The sequence below is a fragment of the Mastigoproctus giganteus genome, chromosome 2 (assembly GCF_048544385.1).
Source record: "Mastigoproctus giganteus isolate SK-2022 chromosome 2, ASM4854438v1, whole genome shotgun sequence".
Classification (NCBI taxonomy): Eukaryota; Metazoa; Arthropoda; class Arachnida; order Uropygi; family Thelyphonidae; genus Mastigoproctus; species Mastigoproctus giganteus.
Genome location: NC_143576.1, coordinates 84,466,383 through 84,484,776, shown reverse-complemented (window position 1 = coordinate 84,484,776; position 18,394 = coordinate 84,466,383). Strand labels below are relative to the sequence as shown.

At 38.2% G+C, this 18,394-nt stretch overlaps 1 protein-coding gene across 1 annotated transcript in view; it reads right to left on the bottom strand.

Annotated features, from left to right (window-relative positions):
• The window catches only part of LOC150089381 (cytosolic carboxypeptidase 1-like), a 669,910-nt gene that overhangs the window by 281,090 nt on the left and 370,426 nt on the right, over positions 1-18,394 (bottom strand). Inside the window, exon 13 of the mRNA XM_090389963.1 lies at positions 10,680-11,263. Coding sequence (XP_090246089.1) covers positions 10,680-11,263 — 584 coding nt within the window. The remainder of the gene's footprint in view (positions 1-10,679; positions 11,264-18,394) is intronic.

Below are 18,394 nucleotides of genomic sequence, written 5' to 3'. Positions count from 1 at the left end.
TTCTAAGTGGGAAGCATTCAAGGAATTAATCGTGGAAGCTACTAGACTTTTCATACCGATGAAGAAATATTGTTCAAGGTTTAGGCCTAAATGGTTATCAAATGAACTAATGAGACTCGTGACAGAGAAGAAAAATGCATGGGATGCATATAAATTATCAGGCGACGCAGAAGCCTGTAGCAGATATAAGCTAGTCTGTAATCAGGTCACAAAGGAGGTTCAGCAGGCAAAGGCGGATTACGAGAAATCTTTGGCAAAAGATGCTAAGAAAAACAGCAAGGATTTCTTTACTTATATAAACTCTAAAAGGAAGGGAATGAATATGATTGGTCCACTTGACATCGATGGTTTGACTGTTGATGATCCTGCTCAGATAGCAAACAAACTGAATGAGTATTTTGCATCTACATTCACACGTGAGGAATTATTACAGTTTGAAAATGGAAGAAGGTTATCAAATTGTAGCAGTGTGCTTAATGATTTTGTAATAACTGAGAGCAAAGTGGAGGAGAAATTGTTGAAGTTAAACATAAGAAAGGCACCTGGGGTGGATGGGATCTATCCAGTTATATTAAAGGAGGCAGCAAAGCAACTAAGCAAACCCTTGGCCATAATTATGAGAGCATCCTTGGATTCAGGGGAGGTTCCCACGGACTGGAGATGTGCAAATGTATCCCCAATTCACAAAGGAGGTTCGAAGGGTGACACGAGTAATTACAGACCAGTTAGTTTAACTTCTGTTCCAGGTAAAATAATGGAGTCACTGGTTAAAGATGCATAGCAGGATCATCTAGACAAGACTGCAGCAATAATTCAGACACAGCATGGGTTTGTTAAGGGAAAGTCTTGTCTGACAAATTTGATTGGTTATTATGATGTGGTCACAAAGGAACTGGATGCAAAAAATAATTTTGATATCATATACTTGGATTTCAGGAAAGCTTTTGACACTGTTGCGCATGGGAAAACTACTGTACAAATTGGAGCAGAATGGTATTAAGGGTAAGTTGCTACAATGGATAAAAGGATGGTTAAGTGGGAGAAGACAGAGGGTGGTAATCAATGGGTGCTGCTCTTCGTGGACCAATGTTATTAGTGGAGTCCCACAGGGTTCGGTGTTGGGTCCACTGTTGTTTTGTATATTTATCAATGATATTGATGAAGGTATATCAAGCTTAATGTCGAAGTTTGCAGATGACACGAAGGTTGGCAGGGTTGTTAATGACAGTCATGGCAGTGTGCTACTGCAACAGGATCTAGATAATTTGGGCAGATGGGCTAAGAAGTGGCAACTGAAGTTTAACCTTGACAAATGCAAAGTACTGCATATGGGTAGAAGTAACCCCAGAGAAACGTACCAACTGTGTGGTACTACACTTAAGGTGGTAGAAAATGAAAAAGACCTGGGAATAATTGTGCAGTCAGATATGAAGTTTTCTGAGCAATGCAGACAGGCTGCTAGGGCAGGTCACGGGGTTTTGTCAATGATATATAGGAATTTTGCTAGCAGGGAAAAGGAGGTGATTGTCCCTCTGTATAAGGCAATGGTCAGGCCACGCCTTGAGTACTGCGTACAGGTCTGGAGGCCTCATTTTAGGAAGGATGTAGATTTGCTTGAGCGTGTACAGAGAAGAGGTGAGGGGAATGAAGGGATCCTCTTACCAAGAGAGGCTTAAGTTCTGCAAATTGCAGTGGCTGGAGACTAGGCACCTGCGCGGTGATCTGATTGAGGTCTATAAGGCCTTGAATGGGTTGAGCACGCTGAATTCTGATGGGATCCTCCCACTTGTTCAGAATACGAACCTACGGGGACATAAGTTCAAATTAAGAAAGGATAGATGTGCGGAAATTTGCCTTTAGCCAGCGGGTGGTTAATTGCTGGAACAAACTTCCATCTGTCGTTGTGGAAGTTGATAGGTTAAATAAATTTAAGGAGGAACTGGACAGGCATTTTTAGGGTATGGTGTGATTTTTTTTTTTTTTTTTTTTTGGCTGATGCTGCATAAGCTCCTACACTTGCTTTCTTGCATCAAGTGCCACTACTACTACTACTACTACTACTACATAATGTGGCCTTGACAATGCCCCGACATACACACTACTCAGACTCCCTCCAGTCACTATCTGCAGAGTAGAGGTAGCAAGATTATACACTAGCTGATCCGGAAGCCTCCTAAAGAGTTATCAATAGGTTCGGTCCTGTGTACTAACTAGCGGCCAGTCTGCGAACACCGTTTTAGAGCTGTATCCTCGAAATGTAAGGAAGATTGGATCTTGCCCTGATGTTCATCATAACCTCAAAAGTCTTCAGCCATACTGCATGATGGAAGAGATGGAGAAGAATTGACCAGAACTTAGCTCTGGAGACTAAACATGGGGTCCACCACTTCAAGCCTCCAGTAAGCAAAGTGGTGGTATTGCACCAGTTGATGAGTCATCTACCACCTAGTATTGCCTGGTAACACAGAGGGGCGGTATTCCTCCATGTGGTGTGGGTACCACACCTTGACCCCTGCTTACGTTGGTTCATACCTGGGTGGTCACCTACAGTGTGCTTGTACATGCAGGTTATACCCAGGATTACTAACAGTCCCACCATCGTGAAGGTGCAAGCAGAGGATCTGGCTGTCACAGACCATCCGGACTTCACCAAAATTGAGTCTACTTGACTTGAATATCACCCGAATATCAGTTACATCAGGGTTTTAGACTCCCAGGTAGCCAGTACAGCTTGTATGGCATATCTGAGAAAATGTTTGTGACATCTTCAAGGACCAAAGTGTGTAAGTTTTCAACCAAAATACTGATCAACAATAGCATCCGGTTCCTGTTTATGATGTTTCCCTCCCTATAATTGTCTTCAGGTCTTTTGAATGCACTATAACAGGAAAGATGCATTATATCTGACTGGTGGTTAAGTATCATATACAGATCCACAATCTTTCTGCAGTGATCTTAGTGAGGAGAACAAAGGGTACTCTCATCAAGAAAGTTTTAGTTCAACAAATTGCATGTCTGGAAAGTAGGCACCTAGGAGATCTGATTGAGGTTTAAGGTTCTGAATGGATTGAATAAGCTAAATTATTATTATTATTATTATGATTATTATTTTTATTATTATTGGCCATATGGTGCAAGGAAGCCTGAGGCTTATGCTGTACCAGCGAAGAAAAAAAAAAAAAAATTCTGAATTACCCTGAGAGAGAGAGAGAGAGAGAGAGAGAGAGAGAGAGCAAGAGTCAGAAGTAGACAGGAATCACCAAGAAAGAGAAAAATGATGATATCCAGCTCAGGACCCTGGGTGTGCCAAGCCCATACTCACCAGATGTGAGCCCCTGGGGATACAAAATATTGATGGAACCTTCCTCTTTCTCATAAATACAAATGATGGGGGAATAATTTAAATTGAGGAAAGGTGCTTGCTGGATATATGTACAGATTTTTGCCTTTGCTAGCTGTATGTTTGTTTGTTTGTTTATTTGTTATTTGGCTTTTAGGAGCATTAGCAACTAAGGTCATATTACTCCAGGGATATGCGGTGGTCATTCCATGACCTTTCCGCATCCTCCCTATTTGGTGATCATGGGCTTGAACCCATGTCTAATCAAGAAGCGTGTGCTACATACTGCTGCTCCTGCCCACCTAGCTATGGGGGCACCCTTCAGTTAGCAGGCTATCTCAATAAATTTAAGGAAGAATTAGACAAATTATTAATGAGGTTGGAGAGGTGGTGGATGAAGTGGAAAGTACGTGTTTTATTTTCTTGGCAGATAGTGTAGCAAAAACTTGCTTGCTTCAACTTCAACTTCCGCAGTGGCGTGCTTATCAGCTGGAGAGTTAATTCTGGCAACGATGCTCGAAAGGTAAAACTTGCTGACAATTATACCTGTCTTCTCTCTCTTTTTGTAATTTTATAATTTTGAAATTTTTGTAATTTTGTACACTCTTGTAATTTTTCCTACGCATGAGATAAAAAATTGAATAATTCTATTTACATGTTCGTTGAACATTTCTTTTTTGCTTCTATCAAATTTGCATAGTTGCGAGTGCGGAATTTCCCTAAATCCTTATTTAGGGAAATTCCGACTTACATAAAATCCAACTTATGTAGTGTTCAACTTATATAGTGTAGCAACCCTTACGTAAGTCGGTGAGTTACTATATGAGTGAGTTAATATATGAGTTATATATGCCATATCCACATATGGCATATATTACTATAAATAAAAAAGTTAAATTTTCAAGGGAGAACATTTTTAAAGGTAATTCACTATTCTTATTTTGATACTTTTATTATTTAAATCTTTACTTAAACATAATTATGGTTAAAAGTGAAAAGGTATCTATAATATATCACAGGTTATCATGACTGAAGAGGAAATTGTCACTGACAATTAACCTGTGAATTACAGCTTTTCTCCCTGTATTCAAGGTCATATGTATGCGAAACTTTCTCAAGTAGACGGTGACTATTTTCTCTGTGCAAGAAGTGTAACAAGTTAAATTACAACTCTGTGTACTGTTAGGTGAGTGAGTCTGAGAATACAAATTAATGTCCTGCAGAAAAATCAAAATGGGGTTCAACAGAGACCCAAATGCCTGATTCTATACTGAGTGATGCTCTCCCAATTCCAGCCACTGGATTGGATTTTTGGGAGAGTGCAGAAGAGCCTGGTTCCATGGAAGGTAGTCTTACTAGGATAGCGGAATCAACTGTAAGGGAAACCAAAAATTCCGTAATGACAGAGGGAACAGAACCAGAGTTTATCTGCCAGGTAAAAATATTGATTATGTGAATAACCTATTAATCTGTACTAAAGGACATGCCGTGATCCATGTGGACACTAATGACTTAAAATGAAAGGCTTATAGGAGGAGTTTTTTTGCAGCTGGCTTGCCCTAGTTAAAAGAAGAAATTTGAGTTAATCTTTAGTATGCTGTACCCCTTTCAATGGTCTCCATAGCTGAGTCATCAGGAGTGGGAGTGCAGTAGCACATACTCTTTCAGTAGATGGGTTCAAGCCCCTGACTGCTAAATACAGTCAATCTGCCAACCTGCACTGGATCAGCGTGGCAGATTATGGTCCATTTCCCTAACCATGAATCGTTGAGGAGGCTTCTATCTTGTGGTAGATTGACAATGACTGCAGTTTACCTTTTTTTTAAATCCCTTTCAAACAAGGGCCATGAAGCAGTGACTGGCAAGCCTACTTCTGCCAAATATAGATTAGAGAAAAATGCAGGGTGAAAGGAGTAAATGCTCATATTGTGAAAAAGTCTTGTGTGTTAAAGAGATTATGGTTCCAAGAAATCAAGTTATGAATGACTGATGTGCTTCTTTTGACCTATTATTGGGGTCAGAAGACACCGTGAGTGTTTGTGATGTACAAGTTGGGTGTGAGTTTCAAAACTATGACTGACTGGAGGAGCTTTTGTTGGGAGGTGTGTGTCTGTGGATATATGTGTGAAAGAAAGTTGTATGCTTGGTGGTGTGGGTATAGTTGTTGAAATTGACGAGAGTAAGTTTGGAAAGTGTGTGAATGGGAGATGAGTACAAAGGGTACTAGGAAAGTTTTGCAATATGACGCAACAATGAATCACAGGAAGCTGCTTGTTGCTGCATGTTGAGACATGTTCATACGTGCATAGTAGCCGCCGCGCCAAGTCGATGGGCTCAGTTATTCATTAGTAGTGAGAGTGTAAAGTGCTTGCGATGGCATCGTGGTCACGAAATGAGATAAGGACAGTTTTGCGGTATAATTTTGTGCGTGGTTTAACCATAGACCAGTGCTTAGAAGAAATGACTCTTGCACTAGATGATGATTGTCCACATCGTACAACGATATTCAGGTGGTATAGAGAATTCCAAAGGCGAAATTTCACTCTGGAGGATTCTGAGAGGCCGGGAAGGCCACGAACGTCAGTTACGGAGGAAAACGTTACTGCTGTGAGGAAAATGCTTGACGAAAACAGGCGAGTGACCTACCAACAGATAGAGGATACTTTGGGCCTAAATGCACCAGCAATTCGTTCGATTCTGCAGGGTCATTTGCACGTGAAGAAACTTTGTTCTCTCTGGGTGCCGCATCAACTGACTGAAGAGCAGATGACACGACGCGTGACTTGGTGCCGGGAGATGTTAAAAAAGTTTGATAAGGGACAATCTCGGTATGTGAACAACATCGTGACAGGTGACGAGACTTGGCTGTACTATTACGATCTGCCGACCAAGGCTCAAAACAAAGTTTGGGTCTTTGATGATGACGACACACCCGTAATTGTCAGAAAATCCCGATCTGTAAAGAAGAAAATGATAGCTGTATTTTTCAAATCGAGTGGAATTGTGGAACGTGTCGTTTTGGACACGCAGAAGACAGTCACAGCTAAGTGGTATACTGAACAATGCCTGCCTAAAGTCATTGGATCTATGAAGAACCTGCGGCCAAAGTCAAGAATGGACACCTGGTACCTCCATCACGATAATGCTCTAGCTCACCGCGCCAAAGCCTGCACCGAATATTTGACCACGACAGGACTGAAACTTCTCGAGCACCCTCCCTACAGTCCAGACCTTGCTCCCTGTGACTTTGCACTGTTCCCGCATGTGAAAATGAAGCTAAAAGGGAGGCGGTTTTCCAGTGATGAGGACCTTCTACGGGCTTGGGACAACGAGTGTGCTTTACTCCCTAGTGAAACTTGGCAGAACTGGTTTAAAGATTGGTTTCGGAGGATGGAGAGGTGTATTGAATGTAGAGGAAATTATTTTGAAAAAATTAAATAAACAAAGCTGTATTGCAAAACTTTCCTAGTACCCTTTGTATTTTGTGGAGTTCAGTGAGGTTTCATATGTTATTTTTTCAAGGTAATTGAAAACAGGAGTAAAGATGTCTTTCTAGACAATGAAATTTTTTTTTTTTGCCTGGTTATCCTAGGGGACAAAAGCTTTCAGCATATCTCCGTGAACTACTTGCCTCATTTCAGTGATCCTGAAACAGGCAAGAACACCAACTGTATTGAGGGTCCATGGAGTGCTGTTAGGAGACAGGTGCCACAGCAGTCTGCAAAAAATCAGTTTGAACGCTTACCTTGCCAAGTATATATGCTAGAGGACACACACACACACTGTACTGACATGGCAAAGCAATTTTTCATGGTGGTGGATGCCATTTTTCAACTTACAGAAACTGACTAACTGCCATGAGTGCAATGTAAATTCCTCCTTGAATTTATTTAAGCTATCAACTTCCACAACGACATATGGAAGTTTATTCCAGCAATTAACCACCAGCTGGTTAAAGGTAAATTTCTGCACATCTATTCTACAGCTGTCTTTCCTCAATTTGAATTTATGCCCTCTTAGGTTCTTAATCTGAGCAAGCAGAAGAATCCCATCAGAATTCAGCATGCTTAACCCATTCAGGGCCTTATACACCTCAATCAGATCACCTCGCAGGTGCCTAGTCTCCAGCCACTGAAATTTGCAGAACTTAAGCCTCTCTTGGAAAGAGAACCGCTTTGTTCCACTCACCAATCTTGTTGCCCTTCTCTGTACATGCTCAAGCAAATTTACATCCTTCCTAAAATGAGGCCTCCAGACCTGAATGCAGTACTCAAGGCATGGCCTGACCACTGCTTTATACTAAGGGATAATCACCTCCTTTTCCCTACTAGCAAAATTCCAGTATATCATTGACAAAACCCCATGACCTGCTCTGGCCGCCTGTCTGCACTGCTCAGAAGACTTCATATCTGACTGCACAATTACTCCCAGGTCTTTTTCATTTTCTACCACCCTAAGTGTAGTACAACAAAGTTGGTATGTTCCTCTGGGGTTACTTCTACCAATATGCAGTACTTTGCATTTGCCATTGTTAAACTTCAGTTGCTACTTCTCAGCCCATCTGCCCAAATTTTCTAGATCCTGTTGCAGTAGCACACTGCTATTACTGTCATTAACAACCCTGCCAACCTTTGTATCATCTGCAAACTTCGACACTAAGCCTGATATACCTTCATCAATATCATTGATAAATATACAAAACAACAGTGGGCCCAAAACCTGTGGGACTCCACTAATAACATTAGTCCATGAAGAGCAGCGTCCACTGATTACCACTCTCCATCTTCTCCCACTCAACCACCTTCAACATCTTTAGTCAGTGACTCCATTATTTTACCTGGAACAGAAGTTAACTAACAGGTCTGTAATTACTCATGTTACCCTTTAATCCACATTTGCCTTTGTAAATTGGGGTTACATTTGCACATCTCCAGTCCGTGTGGACTTCCTCTAAGTCCAAGGATGCTCTCATAATTATGGCTAAGGGTTTGCTTAGTTCCTTTTCAGCGCCTCCGTAGCCAGGTGGGAAGGAGCAGCAGTGCGTAGCACACGCTTCTTGATTAGACCAGGGTTCGAGCCCATCACCACCAAATACGGAGGATGCAGAAAGGTCAGGGAATGACCACCGCATATCCTGTAGCAATATGGCCTTAGTTGCTAATGCTCCTAAAAACCAAAACAACAACAACAACAACAGTTCCTTTTCCACCTCCTTTAATATAACTGGATAGATCCCATCCACCCCAGCAGCCTTTCTTATATTTAACTTCAACAATTTCTCCTCCACTTTGCTCTCAGTTATTACAAAATCATTAAGCACCTTGTTACAGTTTGATAAACTTCTGGCATTTTTCTCCCCTAATAACTCCTCATGTGTGAATGTAGATGCAAAATACTCATATTTGGTGAAACTTATTTCCATAACTGTATGGAATTAAGGTTAATTCACTGAAGTGATTTGAAAGAAATAAAGTTATAAGAAATAAATAAAAAAATAAAGCTTTTGAATCAACTGGATTAAAGTGCACTCCTCATTGTGCAAATTAATTATATTAAAAACTACAAGGAAACTGAAGGAGGAACCAAAGTCCTGACACTGGACTCTTTGGCTCAAACAGAGTCCGAAGGAAAATTTGTTTTAAAGTGAGATTGGTTACTACGATGCATATGGAACGAGTGAGGTGGAAATCGATGTGCTTTGGCATATGTAGAAAAAATTAGCTGGTAACTTTACATCAAAATCATTAACCTGTGAGTACCACTTGAATTATTCAATGGATTAGGTTTTACATGTAAATAGCCTACAAATGTAATTCAGCTTTGTTAGGATAACAGTGTAATTGATTAAAGGGGGTATGTTTGTGAGAGAAGGACTGTGCATGTCAGCTGAGTTTATGCTGGATAATTAGTCTGGCTTGGTGGTAGTAGTCACTAGTATTTGCTGTAGTTGTGGATCCCAATTTAACAGTAGTGTTGCTAATGTAGCATGCATTAAAGTTTTGTTAACATTGAATAAGATATATTATTATTATTATTAGCTATATGGTGCAAGGAAGAAGCCTGAGGCTTATGCTGCACCAACCAAAAAAAAAAAACTAAAATTTCCCAAGTTACCATGAGAGAGAGAGAGTCAAAAGTAGAAGGGGATCACCAAGAAAGAGAAGAATGATGATATCCAGCTCAGGACTTGATGCTGTTGTATGAAGAAAAGGTTATAGTGATCTTCAAACAGGCCTACTATGGGGCTGGGAAATTCCATACTGCAATAATTAAAGACAAACACCAGCCAAGGAATTAAAAATTTACTATAAAAATAAAATATACAGAAATAAAATATAATGAAAACACTATCGGAAGACTAAAATATTACAATAAATTACGATAAGATAAACTACGGTAAAAACGTTAAAAATATAGTTAAAAATACTGAAGCAATAAAATTATCTAAAATAAAATGGATTAAAAGCGATAAAACCTGAAGCTTTCGGAGACTGCTATCTCCTTCTTCAACAGTATACTCCGACAGCAGTCTCCAAAAGCTTCAGGTTTTATCACTTTTAATCCAGTTTATTTTAGATAATTTTATTGCTTCGGTATTTTTAACTATATTTTTAACGTTTTTATCGTAGTTTATTATTTTATCGTAATTTATTGTAATATTTTAGTCTTCCGATAGTGTTTTCATTATATTTTATTTCTGTATATTTTATTTTTATAGTAAATTTTTAATTCCTTGGCTGGTGTTTGTCTTTAATTATTGCAGTAAGGTTAAAGTGATGTCAGAACCAGAAAAAAAAAATTTTTTTTCCCAAAAATGTACTACATATAAATTAAAATTGTGTTCAATCAAATATAAATTGTGCTTTATCATTTATAAGAGAATTTTTTATATAAGTGTAGTGTTTGGATAAATCCCTTAAAAATTCAGCAGAAGAAAATCAGTCTTCTTCTTATTACATGGAAAAGCAGAGAATGCTGACAGAACTCCACTGAGAACTTGAATTATTACAGAAGCAACAAAAACACCAAACACACCACTGGCATTTTAAATGGGCTTATTTTACTAACACAATATTCAGTATTTCTATACTAATTCAAGTGTTTGTTACTTGTATGATACCATACAAATTGTATATTTCCACTCCTTTTAACATTATGAAAAGAAAAAAGCTAAATGTGATAGTGCAAAACTATCAATACAATAATACTTCATAGAGATGGGTAGATTGATAAATGAAAACAGGGTATATTTTTTACAAGATTGACTACTTACAATAACAGAGCAAAAAGATTTTTTTACATACAATTTATCTATAAAACAAATCTACAAAATATTTACCTAAGAATTCCTTCTGGTTGTCTGTAGAATGGCTCCAATTTACTAAACACAACTCCATCTCTGATATCAGGATAAGCCAATTTTATAAAAGGCACAATGCTTTTAGTTTGCATTGTTACTTCTTTATAAACTGCTGAAATATCAAATTCTTCTAAAAATTTTTCTGCTCTCTTCTCTTCTTTAGCACTTTCCAGTAAAGATTTTAATTTAAAAGATGAAAGCTCATCTTTGTTAGTACTTTCAGGAATACCAAGAGTTAAATCTATTTCTTTTCTTACAGATTTAATTGGAGAATACTCTGAGAAAGATAAGTTTTCACTACACACATCTGATATCTCACTTTGTCTAACTTCTTCATTAGTTTTGGAAGTAATTCTGGTATAATTTATAACATGCTCATAGCTTGAAATGTCTCTGATAGAATTTGAAGAGCAGGAATGTTTAGGAATGGGCTTCTCATCAATCTCAAGTTCTGGAAAATCACGAGATAAAGTTGCCACATTGTTGATTGTGGGATCTGCTTTACAGAATGGCAGCATATTAGAACTCTTAAATTTTTGTACTGTAAAATCTGTTACAGTATCCTGAAATAAATAAAAAAGATCAGTAAAATAAACCATAGAAACACTCTGATTTGTGGTTCAATTTCTTGCTAAATATATAAGTGAAATATAAGTGTATAGCATTAGTATAGGCATATGATGCAAGGCAGCACACTTATACAGCATCAGTCAAAAAAAAAAAAATATATATATATATACATATACAATTTTTTGTATATACAAAATATACAAAAAAAATAAAGTATACACGAGTAATAATGACATACAGGTTGAGTTTTCATTAATGAGACTATTTCAATTACTTATATGATTAAAAAATCATCCTGCACTAAAACTGTATTATACTGGATATAAGTTAGTCCTCTACTCTCCAAATAAAGGCTATGCTATGATTTATTCTTTTTGATGTTTTGATGTTTATAGGCTGGGACAGTCATAACAGAATTCTGATGGTGACCATAATACACTAAAATTAAAATAAATTGCTGGGGATTTGCCATAAATTTTTATGGCAAGCTTTTGGTTAGTAAAAATGGATTTAAATATCTTTAAAGGTGCCAAAAAACATTTATGGAAAGCTTCATAATTGCGAGCATCAAGCTTTCCAGTGCATGTATTTTATTATTTTATTTTTTTTTTCAGTTTAGCATGCTAATGTAAAAATATTTTTACCACTTAAAAAAGTAACTTTCAACATAATTAATTTAGGGCATACATACATGCCTGAAAACATAATTGCATGGGAGACATTTTTATTCAATTCAATGGAATGTTCTTGAATATTTCATAGAGGAAAAAAAATTAAAGCATGTGTACCCAGTATGCACAAAAGATGCTTTATATGAAAATCCTTGGCTTAGAAGAGGTTAGCGAAATCCATTTGTAGAACAGTATGACATCAGAATTATACTTCCTGCAGTTACTACTGCAGGAAGACTGCATTGAGACTGTATCAGCACAATCACAAGGAAGTATGATTGTGACCAGTGGTGTATTCAGGCCAGAACGCACTGGAACGATGTTCCGGTACTTTTTTCTAAATATCATAATAGAAAATCATTAGATTTATAAACCTAATATTACGAAACAATGGCATAATCAAAGGGGAGGGAGAAATATCTATTTTACCCATTGCTACTAAAAATATATATCAATAGTAATCTTTAAAATTAATAGATTTCTTTAAAAATTTATTTAAAAACAAAAATATAAATTTCGCAATGAAACTTGAATGTTTCTTACTAAAGTACAATGTGTTAGATAAAGAGATCCAACGAATGAGATATACTGTGATGCATGCGAATGCTGCATTTTGATCTGCAATACACCTCTAATTGTGACGTCACAATCCTACTTCCAGAGTATGATTGCAACAATACAAATATTTGATCAAAACATTTGCATTTCCATTACATTTCATTGTTAGATGCTGCTATAGATGTTTTCACATAAAAAAAAAAAAAAAAAACTGTTCTTGAAAGGTACGAAGTCAACAGAGTGGTTTCAAAGCACAGAGCTAAAAAAAAAAAAAAAAAAAAAGTGAGGGTTAAAACTATCCCCATATGAATGCCAACAAATTAAAATACATAGGTACATAGAAGTAACCAAATGCAAATTTTTGATATAACAAGATCATATCACACCAAACATTAGATAATTATATGTGAAGTGAAGTCAATTCAAAACATGTACTTGCACATGCATAATCATAAGTTAATATAAGCAAATTATGCAATGCAATCTGTGCATTACATTACAGCAACATTCAATTTTTAATTCTAAAAGTGTTTCTTTTTTTTATGTGATTAATATAAGAAAAAAGTAAATAATTATCTTATTACCATTCAATTAACGAATTAGTTAACTAATGATACATAAAAGATTGTTTTTCCTACTCTGTATATACCCCACAGTGGAATATTCACACAACATTTTGTAACACTTTACTTATTTTTTCTCCTGGATTTAATGAGATGAGATTTAATGATGAGAGCCTTGTCAATCAATTCAGCCCTGGAGAGACTGTGCAAGGCTCATGGGGTAGAGTTTTTCACAGTGTTGTCTGTGCTTGTTAACAGGAGAGACTGTTTCTAAAGGGATGGGATACACTTAAATAGAAAGGGTGCAGGAATATTTGCTGATGCCATTGAGGCAGTGTTAGGTGAGTTAGAAAACTGCTAGCTTGGTTAGGGGGGTTTTCACAAACTAACATATTAACAGTAGCCACACGCAGAGGTTAAAGTGGCTCTTGCACTGCTTCAATTGGAATGAGCAGCAGTCTGGAAAGCGAGGTGCTGCGGATTTCAAGGACTACTGGGAGTCATCATGGAACAAGTAAATACATGGGTTGTGTTAGGGTAACTACTCGTAAGAGTAAGAATAGTTTTATGTATACTTGCATGCACACCAATGCTAAGAGTATAGTAAATAAATTTGATGAATTTGAATTGCTGGTGAAGACACCAAAGGCAGATATTGTTGGGATATCAGAGATGTGGTGTCACACAGAGATAAGGAATGCAGAATTGGATTTTGGGGAGTACAATGTATACAGAAAGGATAGCAGGATAGAAAGGAAGGAGGGGTCATGCTGTTAGCTAAGAAACACAAAATCTAAGGAAGTGCATCCACTTGACATGGGTGGGCAGTGGTGTAATGTTGAGTCAGTTTGGTGTGACATAAACACTGGGAAAGCAAAACTGAGAGTAGGAGTGTGTTATAGGCTTAATGACTGATGAGTACAAAGAACAACTATACAGAGAAATAGAGTGGGCCAGTAAATCAGATTGTCTTATAATGGGGAATTTTTTAACTTCCCAGATATAGACAGGAACTTGTGGGTTGGTAACTCGCACACCATTAAGACTTTTGTGGAATTATTGGATGATTGTTTTCTAGAGCAGCATGTTCAAGAGGCAACCAGAGGGAATAATACTCTTTGTTTGATTATCAGCAGTGATTATTCGTGCATTAAGAATCTGAAGATAAGGGAACCACTAGGTGGGAGTGGTCACAGTGTACTCATGTGTGATTTACTCAAATATGTAACTACCATCAGGGTAAAGGGAAGGGTTTTTGCTTTCCTAACGGTGACTACAATGGTCTCAGACAGTATTTAAATTCTATACAGTGGGACCAACTGATGATGTTACCAACAGCAAATTCTAAATGGGAAGCATTTAAGGAATTAATCTTCTTGGAGGCTACTAGGCTTTTCATACCAACTAAGAAATACTGTTCAAAGTTTAGGCCTAAATGGATGTCAGATGAACCAATGAGACTCATGGGAGAAGAAGAATGCATGGGACGCATATAAATTATCAGGAGACATAGACGCATACGGTAGATAGAAGATAGTCTGTAATCATGTGACAAAAAAGCAGTTAGGCAAGCAAAAGCAGATTACAAGAAATCTTTGACAAAGGATGAAAAGAAAAACAGTAAAGACTTCTTTACTTATGTAAACTCCAGAAGGGGATGAATCAGATTAGTTTCACTTGATGTTGATGGTTCCATTGTTGGTGATTCTGGTCAGGTAGCTGACAAACTGAATGAGCATTTTGCATCTGCATTCAAACATGAGGAGTTATTCGGGGAGGGGAATGCCAGAAGTTTATCAAACTCTAGCAGGGAGCTAAATGATTTTGTAATAATTGAGAACAAAATGGAGGAGAAATTGTTGAAGTTAAACATAAGGAAGGCACCTGGGGTGGATGGGATCTATCCAGTTATATTAAAGGAGGCAGCAAAGGAAGTAAGCAAACTCTTAGCCATAATTATGAGGACTTAGACTCAGGAAAGATTCCCACAGACTAGAGATGTGCAAATGTTTCCCCAATTCACAAGGGAGGGATCAAAAAGGTGACACGAATTATTACAGACCTGTTAGTTTAACTTGAGTTCCAGGGAAAATAATGGAGCCACTGGTTAAAGAAATGCCGTAGGATCATCTAGACCAGCGTTTCTCAACCTGTTTCGTTCATGACTCTAAAGAACCACGTTCTTATTTTTGTACCCCTATATATTAGCATTAGCATTAGTAGAGGCATATGATGCAAGAAAGCAAGCTTATTCAGCATCAGCCAAAAAAAAAAAAAAAAAAAAAACACAACAACTACTCCCATTTCACCCCTCCGTTCGTTCGAAATACCTGTCCAGCTGAGCCTTAAATTTGTTTAGGCTATCAACTTCAACAACAAGTGATGGAAGTCTATTCCACAAACCAACTGCCCGCTGGCTAAAGGCAAATTTCCGCACATCTATCCGACATCCGTCCTTCCTCAATTTGAATTTATGCCCTCTCAGGTGATTATTCTGAGCAAGAGGAAGAATCCCATCGGCATTGAGCATGCTCAAGCCATTCAAAGCCTTATACACCTCTATCAGATCACCTCACCGATGCCTAGTCTCCAGACTCTGTAATTTGCAAAACAAAAGCCTTTCTTCGTAAGAGCAACCCCTCGTTCCATTCACTAATCTTGTTGCCCTTCTCTGTACTCGTTCTAGCAGCTCTACATCCTTCTTGAAATAAGGCCTCCAGACCTGTATACGGTACTCAAGGTGTGGCCCGACTAACGCCTAATACAAGGGAATAATCACATCCCTATCCCTGCTAGAAAAATTCCTGTGTATCATTGACAAGACACCATGAGCTACACTTGCAGCTCGTCTGCACTGTCAGCGTAGTACCACAGAGTTGATACGTTGATCCGGGGTTACTGTTTCCCATATGTAGTACTTTACATTTGTCAATGTTAAACTTCATTTGCCACCTCTCAGCCCATCTGCTCAACCTTTCCATATCCTGTTGCAGCAGCATAGCATCAGTAGTGTCCTTAACAACCCTGCCAACCTTTGTATCGTCTGCAAGCTTGGACATTGATATACCATCATCAATATCATTTATAAATACAGAAAACAACAATGGACCAACACTGAACCCCGAGGGACTCCACTAATAATATTAGTCCACAAAGAGCGTCCACTGATTACCACTCTGTCTTCTCCCACTCAACCATCCCTTTATCCATAGCAGCAATTTGCCTCTAATGCCACACTGCTTTAATTTGTGCAGCAGTCTTCCATGCGCAACAGTATCAAAAGCCTTTCTAAGATCCAAATATATAATATCAAAGTTATTCCCTGCATCCAGTTCTTTTGTGACTACATCCTAGTATCCAATCAAATTGGTCAGACAAGACCTGCCCTTAACAAAACCATGCTGTGTCTGAGCTATAACTGAATTCTTCTCTAGATGATCCTGCAGTGCTTCTTTAACCAGTGCCTCCATTAATTTTCCTGGAACCGAAGTTAAACTCACAGGTCTATAATTACTTGTGACAGCCTTTGATCCTCCTTTGTGAATTGGGGTTACATTTGCACATCTCCAGTCTGTAGGTACCTCCCCTGAGTCCAAGGAAGCTCTCATAATTATGGCTAACGGATTGCTTACTTCCTTTGTTGCCTCCTTTAATATAACTGGATAGATCCCATCCACCCCGGGTGCCTTTTTTATGTTTATCCTCAACAATTTCTCCTCCACTTTCCTCTCAGTTATTAGAAAATCATCTAGCTCACTGCCAATGTTTACTTCACCTATGACATTCCTCTTCCTGAATAACTCCTCATGTGTGAATGTAGATGCAAAATACTTGTTTAGATTGTTAGCCACCTGAGCAGGATCCTCAACTGTTGAACCATCAACATCCAGTAGACCAATCTGATTCATCCCTTTCCTTCTTGAGTTTAAATAGGTAAAGAACTCTTTTCTGTTTTTCTTTGCATCCTTTGCCAAGGATTTCTCATAATCTGCCTTTGCCTGCCTAATCTCCTTTGTGACTTGGTTACAGACCAACTTATATCTATCATAGGCTTCCATGTCACTCATTAATTTGTATGTATCCCATGCATTTTTCTTCTCTGCCATATGTCTCATTAGTTCATCTGACAACCATTTAGGCCTGAACCTTGAACAATATTTCTTGGTTGGTATGTAAAGCCTGGTAGCCTTCAAGATTAGTTCCTTGAATGCTTCCCATTTTGAATTTGCTGTTGGTAACATCATCAGTTGGTCCCACTGTATAGAATTTAAATACTGTTTCAGACCATCATAGTCGCCTTTGCGAAAGCAAAAACCCTTCCCTTTACCTCTGATGGTAGTTACCTCCTTGAGTAAATCCTACTTCAGCACACTGTGATCACTGCCACCTAGTGGTTCCTTTTTCTGCAGATTCTTATGCATGAAGAATCACTACTGATAATCAGATCAAGAGTATTACTCCCTCTAGTTGCCTCCCGAACATGCTGGTGTAGAAAACAATCATCCAATAAATCCACAAAAGCCTTGCTAGTGTGTGTGAGTGACCAACCCACAAATTCTAGTCAATATCTGGGAAATTAAAATCCCCCATTATAAGACTCTCTGATTTACTGGCCCATTCTATTTCCCTGTACAGTATCTTATTATACTCATCAGAGTCATTAAGCCTATAGCACACTCCTACTCTCAATTTTGATTTACCTATGCTTATGTCACACCAAACTGACTCTACACTGCCCTGTCCATCGATGTTGACTGGCTTCTCTTCCTTGGATTTTATGTGTTTCTTAACTAATAGCATAACCCCTCCTCCCTTCCTATCCTGTCTATCCTTTCTGTAGACGTTGTACTCCCCAAATTCCAGTTCTGCATTCCTTATATCTGTGTGACACCACGTCTCTGATATCCCAACAATATCTGCCTTTGACGTTTTGAGCAATACCTCAAATTCGTCAAATTTATTTACTAAACTCCTAGCATTGGTGTACACGCAAGTATACATGCACCTGTTTCTATTCTTAGCTACCATAACACAACCCATGTGTTTACTTGTACAGCAATGACTTCCAGCAGTCTCTGAAATATCCTGCATCTTGTTTTTCAGGCTTCTGCTCATTTCTATAGCAGCAGCAGTGCAAGAATAACTCACCTCTGCCGGTGGCTACTGTTAATCTATTAGTCTTTGTCTCCCCCCAAGCTAGCAGTTTTCCGACCCAAATGTAGTAGACATATGTATGTCTACTATATTTTACTACAAGTGAACCTCTACACTTGGATTCTTAGTGCTTACAGTGAGTTAACTTTTTTCTACTTATATAGTAAAACAGATGATA